Source organism: Otolemur garnettii, unplaced genomic scaffold (assembly GCF_000181295.1).
Source record: "Otolemur garnettii isolate 467f Iridium unplaced genomic scaffold, OtoGar3 scaffold00209, whole genome shotgun sequence".
Taxonomy (NCBI): Eukaryota; Metazoa; Chordata; class Mammalia; order Primates; family Galagidae; genus Otolemur; species Otolemur garnettii.
The window spans coordinates 1,469,435-1,480,081 of NW_003852604.1; the positions used below are offsets into that span (position 1 = coordinate 1,469,435).

At 39.3% G+C, this 10,647-nt stretch overlaps 2 protein-coding genes across 3 annotated transcripts in view; both read left to right on the top strand.

The window, feature by feature from the left end:
* Nucleotides 1-1,822, top strand: part of ZFP91 (ZFP91 zinc finger protein) — a 43,930-nt gene extending 42,108 nt beyond the window's left edge. For both annotated transcript variants that reach the window (XM_012812456.2, XM_003801359.3), the window contains exons 10-11: nt 764-863; nt 1,206-1,822. In XM_012812456.2, coding sequence (XP_012667910.1) covers nt 764-863; nt 1,206-1,716 — 611 coding nt within the window. In that variant the 3' untranslated portion in view covers nt 1,717-1,822. The remainder of the gene's footprint in view (nt 1-763; nt 864-1,205) is intronic.
* Nucleotides 1,823-7,059: 5,237 nt separating this feature from the next.
* On the top strand, nt 7,060-9,086 carry CNTF (ciliary neurotrophic factor). The gene is made up of 2 exons (XM_003801360.3): nt 7,060-7,241; nt 8,455-9,086. The coding sequence occupies exons 1-2, from the start codon at nt 7,128-7,130 to the stop codon at nt 8,938-8,940; spliced, it is 600 nt and encodes a 199-aa protein (XP_003801408.1). The 5' UTR covers nt 7,060-7,127; the 3' UTR covers nt 8,941-9,086.
* Nucleotides 9,087-10,647: the final 1,561 nt, after the last annotated feature.

Genomic DNA, 10,647 nt, shown 5'->3' on the forward strand with positions numbered 1-10,647 from the left:
AAAAAAAAAAAGGTACTTTGAGCACCTCTTTGTCCATGGGCTCCACAACAAAGTGATAAATACAAATGCTCCTTTGTCCTGTGGATTTTACCAAATTTATCGAAAATTCTGTGTGATTGGATGGGTCAGGGGTGGAGGTTGTGACATGATAGAGAAAGGTAGTTGAATGGTGCAGAAGATGTGGGATAGGGGAATAAGAAATATAAGTACTATTTACATGTATATGATAGCAACAACTTGAGTCTTTTGTGAGAATTTCATTTATCTTGGGAATGTCTTTTAAACCTGAAATAAAGTATAATTATTTTAGATATGGATCAGTGTTTTTCTGTGAAATGCTAAATTCTTGTTTTTGTTTTATTTTAATGCCGGATTCTGTAAAAGCATTCAGCCTTCATGATCTGTGAAATAACTGTTTAAAAAATAAGATTCATGGAAAGTGTAGTTTTTTACTTGGTGAACTATTTTACCTAAGACCTGGGTTAGGTTTGCAGTTCTCGTATTTCTGTCAAGTTTTTTTGATTTTTTTCTAAACAGGTCTTTTTGTTATAAATGAATGGATTAAAAAAAAAAAGATGAAGACTGTGTGTATACATACGCGCGCACATGTGTGTGTGTATGTGTGTTGTTTACCCCAAATGTTTACGCATTGAAACCAACATATCTTTTACTCTAAGTTGACCTGCCCAATCGTCTGCTTATAAGCTAAGGAAAACACTTTGTGAGTGTCTAAACAGAACACTAACCTCATTATTTTTCTTAGATCAAAGGGATTATATCTGTGAATATTGTGCTCGGGCCTTTAAAAGTTCTCACAATCTGGCAGTGCACCGGATGATTCACACTGGCGAGAAGCCATTACAGTGAGTATTTATTTACTGATGAACATCTGGGTGAGAAGTATATATATCCCACTTGAAGACTTGCTCCTTTACAAACATTGTAGCTGCCACTGCTATTGACCATTATCAAATTAAAAAGTGGGTATTGATTGGGGTGAGCTACTTAGTGGCCTTTGTTTTTCAAGCAAACAGGGAAAAGAAATTCAGACTAGTTTCCCATCTAGCAACATTTCCTAATCCTTCACAAAAGTATATGTTGCTAATTATCATGTATATTTATGAGCTCCAGTTCTCACCCTGACCCTGAATAAGAGCTCTCTTTATTTCTGCTTGTTTAGCCATTTCTTTTCTACTCTTCTGTAGATGTGAGATCTGTGGATTTACTTGCCGGCAAAAGGCATCCCTTAATTGGCACATGAAGAAACATGATGCAGACTCCTTCTACCAGTTTTCTTGCAATATCTGTGGCAAAAAATTTGAGAAGAAGGACAGTGTAGTGGCACATAAAGCAAAAAGCCACCCTGAGGTGCTGATCGCAGAAGCTCTGGCTGCCAATGCAGGCGCCCTCATCACCAGCACAGATATCTTGGGCACCAACCCAGAGTCCCTGACACAGCCTGCAGATGGTCAGGGTCTTCCTCTTCTTCCTGAGCCCTTGGGAAACTCAACCTCTGGAGAGTGCCTGCTGCTGGAAGCTGAAGGGATGTCAAAGTCTTACTGCAGTGGGACAGAACGGGTGAGCCTGATGGCTGATGGGAAGATCTTTGTGGGAAGCGGCAGCAGTGGGGGCACTGAAGGGCTGGTGATGAACTCGGATATACTCGGTGCTACCACAGAGGTTCTGATTGAAGATTCAGACTCTACTGGACCTTAGTGGAAGGGAAGACTTGGGGCACTGGGACAGCTCAGACTTTGTATTTAAAAGTTTAAAAGGACAAAAAAAAAAAAAAATTTAAAGCATTTAAAATCTAGTAAGATAACTGAAGGGCCTGCTCTTTCCATTGTGGATCACAGCACACATATGCACATCCCCCCATCCCCATCCCTCTCTCTTATCCCTTTCTGGTCCCCCTTATAAAATTGATACTGTCTTTACCAACAAAGGTAGACAAAAAAGAAGCAGCAGCTCTTAAAGTGAGGGCCATCCTCATACTCAGTTCTAGCCAACAGCAGACTTCCCGCTCGTTGGCAGATCCCCTTTCCAACCCGTAACTCTGATGTGCTCTGGATCAGCTTCTAACTCTTTAATAGTATATTACTGTCTTCTAAATCCCTTCTCCTTCTCTACTGCTGCCCTACGGTTCTGGCTTTTACCCACTATGGCACACTTATCCTCAATTATCTTAAAATTCTAATCTCCAGAGGCTGGCAGCTTGACTTGGCACTTTAGGGCCCCTTAGCAGGGTGAGCTGTTCAAAACAGCACACATCTCTCACCCCCTCTTCCTCCATTCCCCACTGGGTTTGGAAAGGAAGGATACATGGGGACCACCTCCTTCTTCCTGGATCCCAGCATCTCAGTCCCCTTCCCAACCCTCCATATGGCTCTCAATGGTGCTCACTTGCTTGGAAGCATACTCCTGGGGGGGTGGGGAGGGGCTGCCCTCTGTACAGTCTCTTGGACTGCAAGGCAGGGCTCTTTATCAGTGAGACAGTGAGAAAAGTCCCAGACTAATAGCAGAAATTTGCACTTTGAACATGTGTGTCTTTGTGTTGTGGAACCTGAGATTTCTTATTTATTAACAGAAAGTTTGATTTTTATTTTTTATTTTTGTCTTTGTTGCTATATTTTGTGAGGCTGGACTGAGAAGTTAGATTTTTCTGGCATGTGATCCTTTCCATAAGAGGTACTTTGAAAACAAGACATAGAGTTAAAGAAGCACAGCCAGCCTCTGAAATCATAGCTCTCCAGTGGCCTTTAAAGAAAGCTGGTCCTCAGCACTAACAAAGTCACTACAATAACCTACTTACTGCTTTTGGGGGAAGGATGTTAGGTTCGTGGTAACTAGTATGGTCTTTAAAGATTTTTAGAGCATTGAGATTCAGGAATTTCAAGGGGATAAGGAGGGTTGTTGAGGATCTAAATTACAGAGAAGATTTTCTCTTGTGAATTTGTTCTTTTCTCTATCATTTCTTTACATACCCTTCCTATTGGCCCAACTCTGGCCCCTTCCCTTGTTTTGTTTCTTGCTTTGCTTTATCATTGGTTCATTCCAGGTCCCTGTTTAGTGAAGGACACTGCCGTTTAGTGAAGAAACAAAATCTGTAAGTCCTAAAGTGTTAAGTCAAAGAAAACTTTGCTGTGTTGTTTCCCTTTTAGTAACACTTCAGAAGAGTAAAGGCTTCGATAGACAAATTAATAATCTATAGAATAATGGCTTTGTTTTGCACCTAAATTTCTGGAAATCACCACTTTTCTGGGATAGGGATTTTCATGGGGTATAGATTGCTTATTACTGTCCATGGTAGAGATGGGTAATTCATAACTCCCAGAAGAGTAAAAATATTTAGGCTCATTTTTAGAGAATTGCAAGGGCAATTCCTATCTTTCTGTGTACCTCAGAAGCTGGAATTGAAGGCTTACCCTATTCATTGTTTTATTGGCATAAAAATATGATGGCTTTTGGAAAGAATGAAGTTTTGCTGAAAACAAAATAAGCAACAGCTTGTTTTTTACAGCCACTAAAACTACCAAGTTTATCAATCCTTTTTATTTATTTTTTCCCAAAACAAGGGGTAACAAAATGTCATTTTTGAAAAGAGGCTTAGTTTACACCCACTCATGTCAGTGGTTGGGATGCCAGAAATACAGAGTGAGACCTACAGTGAACAGTCTTAAATGCACTCTTGTTTCTTCTCAGAGATTTGTTACAGATCTGCCATCCTTCTGATGTGGGGGTAGAAAATGAAGTAAGGATAGAAAGGATGTAGAATATGCTTTCCTGACCACAGTAAGGATTCAGAGTTGACTTTGGTATTTTGAGTATATTTGAAAATATTTTAAGATTGGTTGGATGAGCCTACATCAAAATTGTTCTGCTCTCAAATAAGTCCCTTTTAATACCATTTCACTAGTTAGCATCTCTAACTGAGACTAAACTTTTGTCGTCACACTTTTTTTGTCTCCATAAATTTCATTTTGCCTTGGTTAGCCATCAGATATTTTAGACACCTACATAAACAAAAGCAAACTGCATATTAAAAAACCTCTTTCTGAGATAGGGAAAATGTTCTCCTTTCTTGTACTATTGCTCAAATACTTCACAAAAAGCAACTAGCTAATTCTAATTAGAAACTTCCTGCTCTTTTCCTTTCTTTTTTTCCTTTCTCTTATTTTTTTTTTCCTATTTCTTTATTTGGTCTTCATAGTTATCATTACCCTATAATAAATTATTGTAGCAGTTGGCAATAAATTTTAAAGTGTTTTTTATGGACTTTATAATTTTTTTTTTTTGAAAAAGGGGTGCTAGGATAGTAAAAAGTTGATATAAATAAAATCATCTAAACCCTCTTCCTATTTTCCATTCTGCTCTACATGTTTATTTTATTGTTTTTTAAGGAGCTCTTTGAATCTTAAAATTTTACATTTTGTACTCTTAGTCAAACTCTGTTACCTTTCTAATAACTTTTCCCCTGCATATTCTCCATTTTGAGTTGGCACTTCTAAATTCTGAAAGTGTAATTAAGGTACAACTTTGTTATTTCTGGGAGATGTGCTTCCCTCTTGTTTGCGGTTGCCCAGGTTATTTTGCATAATTGAGACTCCTTAATATGCTTCAGAGAGTCTGGAAAACACTGGCCATGGGAGTCTTGGGAGCAAAAAAAAAAAAAAAAAAATTAAGGTATAGAAAAGCATCCACATAGAGCACTTGATCCTCCTTTATACTTGTTTGGAATAAAATATAAAAGAGTATACTACCAACCTAACTAAGGTTATTATAGTCTGGTTGTTTGAAATACCATTTCTTCCTTCTGTCTTTTTCCTACTTTCCAATGTACTCCAGAAAACTGAAAAAGTGTAATGGATCAATTTAAAATATTTTATTTCCTAAAAGCCTTTTTGCCTGTTGTAATATGCAGGACCCTTCTCCTTTGGTGGGAGAGACAGGTAGTTAACCTGGATCTAGGTCGAAGAGGTTATGTAAAAAGAAATTATAATAAAAGGGATACTTTGCTTTTCAAATTCTTGTTTTCTCTTAATCTAGGTAAGACATATTCAAAATAAATATTGTAAAGAAGAAAAATAAAAGTTGTCTTCATGGGAGCAACCTGTCTTCCTTGGTTGTACTGAGTTATAGTTAGCCTAGGGAGAAACAAAAAACCAGATGCCCCTCAGAGTGGGTTTTATGTAGATTATATTATTCACTCATTAAGAATCATACAATTTACGTTTGACTCAGTTTAGGTCTTGGTTTTTGACACTGAAATGCCATATGATTCTGTGATCATTCAGCAAACAAGGAAATCTCTTTGATATTTTGACAGCCTTCTAGGAGAAGTTGACCGTGTTAATCTAGTAGCTGGAACATTAAGGATTATTTGGTGTTAATTTCACTCTACTCTACCGTGCATGTTGGCTCACGCTTGTAATCCTAGCACTCTGGGAAGCCAAGGCCAGTGGATTGTCTGAGCTGACTAGTTTGAGACCAGCCTTAGCCAGAGTGAGACCTTATCTCTAAAAATAGCTGGGCATTGTGCTGGGCACCTGTAGTCCCAGCTACTGGAGAGGCTAAGGCAAGAGAATTGCTTGATCCCAAGAGTTTGAGGTTGCTTTGTGTTCAAAGTGATACTCTGGTCCCCCACCCCCCAAAAAAAACTTCACTCTGCTAATGACTAAACCTTGATAGCATTTGATATCAGTGCTTTTTCACAAAACTCAGTGTCCATATCAAGTACTGACCTTTAACAAGAAGAAAAAAAGTATAATCCTCCTTCCTTATTATAGGAAGGTACTACAGGAGAGTTCTACAGTGGCAGCTGCCCAGGCCTCTCCCTAACATTCCTCATTGTTTACCTATGTAAATTTGCTCCTGAGGTGGAATGTGTTTCAACTTATTGGCAGCATCTATGATACAAAATAGTTAATGCTAACTGATTGAATTGAGGATGAAATTTGCAGTTCTTACCCAATTAACATCATACTCTGAGTTGAATGCAATAGGCTGACAACTCTCCAAGTACCTTTTAGATCTTTTTGCCCTTGTTTCAATGCCTTGCTCATTCTCTCAGTTTTATTAAGAAGCATGTGATATGACTGGGCTAGGGAAGGAAAAGAAAAGCATGTTGTCACTTGAGCAAGACTGCCTTAGAAATGTTACCAAGTTAGGTTTGGGTATTTCCTGTCCTCGGAAGAGAACAGGCTTAAACAGTACCTTCCTCATGCTATAGCTACCAAGAAGACACCATGCTTGAGATTAGAGATGCTCCCTTGGTTATTTTTAATCAAATGTAAGTTTAAAAAACACTCAATAGTTACTATAAAAGGATAGGAGTGGGAAAAATGCTGTATTTTTAAAGGGTCTACTTCATACAACCTTTATTCTTAAACAGAATGTGAGCTACCTAAAGAAAGAATGAAATAGGAACATCAGTGGGAGAAACAACTGCGGAATCAAAAGGCCTATTTAAACTTTAGCCTAGTTTTTGGATTTTGTTATATTATTTTACTTCTTAAAAGCTTCAGTTTCTTCCTGGTATATGGGGGAAATAATATTTACCTCAGAATCAGTCTCAGTATCAAATGAGCATTGTTTTAAAGCTTTTTAACACAGTATGTGACCCATGATAGATGCTTAATAAATGGCAGCTATATTAATAATAGCAATGCTGTTAAACACTTTTTCAGACCAAAAAAAAAAAAAAGGCATAGGGAGTGTGAGGAGTATGATAATAAAATAAACTGATATGTGTTTATAAAATAGATTACATTAGGCAGAGGTGTCATGAGGATTAGTGTGATAGTGACCTTGTTGCTAAGTGCAAAAGCAAAACAATGACATAAAAACAAGTGTGCTGAGTACTGAGTGGAGGAGAGAGATGGAGGCAGACGCTGCAGGGAAAAAAAGCTGATTTAAAAGGGCCCTTTGATTCCACAGGCACAAAAAAGTCCACAGCCAGGAATTTGCTGCCACCTCTGAGTCAGGCATGGGGTGGGGGTGGGGTGTACAATCCCATTAGTAGAGAATGCCCAGTGGATTTAGTCTGTGAGAGTCACATTTCTTATTTGGACCAGTGTAGACAGAAGCAAACCCAGCTCACTTGTTTCCTGGGACAGTTGAGGTAGGGGATGGCTTTTGCAGAGCATTCCTCGCTGACCCCTCATCGCCGGGACCTCTGTAGCCGCTCTATCTGGCTAGCAAGGAAGATTCGTTCAGACCTGACTGCTCTTATGGAATCTTATGTAAGTTACCTATTTTGCTGTTGTCCATTTTCTTTTTACCTCTTCTAATCCAGCCCCACACCATCATACTCAAGCTCCATTAACAATTATGAAAGCTCTCATCATATAGTCATTCATAGATTGGACATCTGTTATTTGCCATGGCTCCTTCATGAGGAAACTCAAGTGACCTTATTTTCTTCCCTCAGGCTTTTTAGACCTATTATTTAGTGAATAAGAAAATGTATGTGACATTCTAGGTTGTATTGGCTATATGTCTTCGGAGGCTATTTCCTAATTTGATTGTCTATATTCTGCCAGAATAGGTAAACTATGGGCCCTTTAAGTTAGGGTTCTTCATTAGACACCGTTAAGAATTTTTGAGCTACGTAAATGAAAGGTCTATGGGATGGGGAGGAAAAGCAGTAGGAACTTTGGAGAAATTTATAAATCCTACCAATTTCTTCTATACTGTATTAGTCACCCACTTTTTAGTATTACACATCAAAAAATGTACCTTTGTCTAAATAGAAAGGTCACCCAGAGACTTGTGGAAGTATTAAATTCTTAAGATGCTAACCATGAAGTTTCAGCTTGGTTTTCTGACAGTAGAGGATCCTCATCAGTCTCCACTAAGGCCTACTGTGGAAATGCTCCAGCCCCTTGTGGGGAGTTGTGAATTTAGACTATTCTCTGAGAATTGTTTTATCTTTGTACAGCCTCTCCAGTCAGACATTAGACACCGATTACCTTTTTACTAATTTCTACTGCATTTTCTAACGGATTGACTTCACTTGAGAATGGGTACTTGGGATGAGGGTGTAGAGAAATTCTGCACTAACTGCATACCAGAGCTTCCTAGGTGTGGCCAGTGTCTTCAAGTATGTTTAAAATACTGAGACTCCAGTATGATTAAAATAATCCAGTTTCTAGGAGATACTTTGGAGTGGGAAGGAAAACTTTCTCTAAAGCAATGATTTTCAACCTTCAGAACTTAAAGAAAGCTGTGAACTTTCTCCCAAGAAAGATGCCCAGATAACTCAATTTCAGGGAATATTGAGTCTTCTAAAGTTCAGTCATGGATCCCAAATTAAGAATTCTTGTTCTAGAAATTTTCTTTACAATTCGGATCTTTGATCAGGGAGGTGAACAAGATTTTATATGCAGGGGAGATTTAAGTACAAACACTGAGGTGATTACAGAAGATGTGCTGTTTTCCTATATCCTTGGCCAGGTGAAGTATCAAGGTCTGAACAACAACATCAACCTGGACTCTGTGGATGGTGTCCCAATGGCAAGTACTGATAAGTGGAGTGAGCTGAGTGAGGCAGAGCGACTCCAAGAGAACCTCCAAGCTTATCGTACGTTCCACGTTATGCTGGCCAGGCTGTTAGAAGACCAGCAGGTACATTTTACCCCAACTGAAGGTGACTTCCATCAAGCCATACATACTGTTCTACTCCAAGTCTCTGCCTTTGCTTACCAACTGGAGGAGTTAATGGTATTCCTGGAACACAAGATCCCCCCCAATGAGGCTGACGGAGTGCCTGTTGTTGGAGATGGTGGTCTCTTTGAGAAAAAGCTGTGGGGCCTAAAGGTGCTACAAGAGCTTTCACAGTGGACAGTCAGGTCCATCCGTGACCTTCGTGTCATTTCTTCACATCAGACTGGGATCCCAGCACATGGGAGCCGTTATACTGCTAATGAAAAGAAAATGTAGCATTTAGCCCCATCCTTACTTATCTGATGGAATACACAGTTCCTTAGAGCCTTCCTTTCCCATCTTAAATTTCCGAAAACCTTTAAGACCACAGGCATTTTCGTCAAGTAGGGTTGGAGACATGAACAAATGGGCATACAGATCCAGGTGGGGGTGGGTGTGTGGACACGCCCATGCACGGGTGGGTGTGTGTGTGTGTGTGTATTAGGGGCATTGCGGGTGGAAGTACTAGGGATATTAGGGGTGGGAATAGCATCCTTCACTAACCTTTACAGGTATTTAACAGCCTTGCATAGAGAAGAGATACCTATTTAAACTCTAGCTCTGGAAAACTTGCCTGAGAAGGCTGAAGCTTTGAATTAAAATCATGGCTTTTAGCCAATTTAAACTCTTTGACAATAAAAATAATAGCTAACATTTATTCAGTGTCTGCTATATTGAGATAGTATGCCAGGGATGTTATGTATGTTGTGTGTAACTTTTATGGCAACCTTGGGAGAACAGTGTGGAGGGCAGTGGTGGTCCTCCCATTTGGCAGATGAGGAAACAGTTTCAGAGAGACGTGGTTAAAGTTTCACAGCTAGCATGTGGCACACTAAGTTTGAATACAGATCTTATTGTGAAGCTTCTGTCCTCTTAGAGGTTTGTTTATAAATCTCCCCTGTACTACTTTATCACAAAAGATTGGAAGATGTATTCATATACCCATCCTCAGCACTGAAAAAAATCCCCATTACATGTCCTTGTAAGTTAGTAACAAATTTTAGTGTTAGTAGTCAGTATTTGTTGCCCATACCTGGCAAAGAAGAGAGCAGCTGGAGATCTTAAGGTTCCATTTAGGAAAGTGATTAGGCCCACCCAACTTATGAATGGTAATGCTGGGGATATGCAGTAATATAGCCTTGTTTAAAGTGCCCACTATTGAATTTTTTTGAATATTGGATTGGGCACAGCTTTTACCAGGTTATCTCACGTTTCTGTAATCAGCAATGCAGTGATACACTGTAACCAGGCATGTGTAGACAATGGATGGAATATTACTCAGGTTAAAAAGTCACCTCACATTCTCTGTACTTAGTCATGAGGAGAGGGTGAGGCCCACTCTGTTCCCACTGGAAATGCCAGAGATTCTGGAACAATACACAGCAAAGCTTCTGTGCTGCTCAACAGAGGGGCAGGGCTCTACATTTAATGTTCTTATAAGAACCACATATAGGGCAGCGCCTGTGGCTCAAAGGAGTAGGGCGCTGGCCCCATATGCTGGAGGTGGCAGGTTCAAACCCAGTCCCAGCTAAAAATAAAAAAGAACCATGTAGAATATGGAAGGTTAGTTAATGTGGGCATTAATAGAAAAGATCATTTTCAGCAAGACCCATGTACTAATAGTGCATTGTGACCAAAAGTTCTCAATATATTATTTATTTTATACTTGCCAGTTAATTAAGGCTCAAGATTTTGGATTGAGGGCCCAGGTTGATTTAGTTTAATTAATTAATCAAGGCTTCCATATTGCTAAATGAACCATGAGTCAGGGCCAGCTCCCATAGGTTGCATGGAGTGGAAGTGGGTAGCTTAGCTTGTATCCTTTCCCATGTGAAGTCGGCATTACAAGAGGAACCCAGGCCTTTTGGAAGTTCAGAAGAGGTGAGGCTCTGATTTCCAGTATGCATTTGTGGAAATATGGTTTCTTTATATATATGCATACAT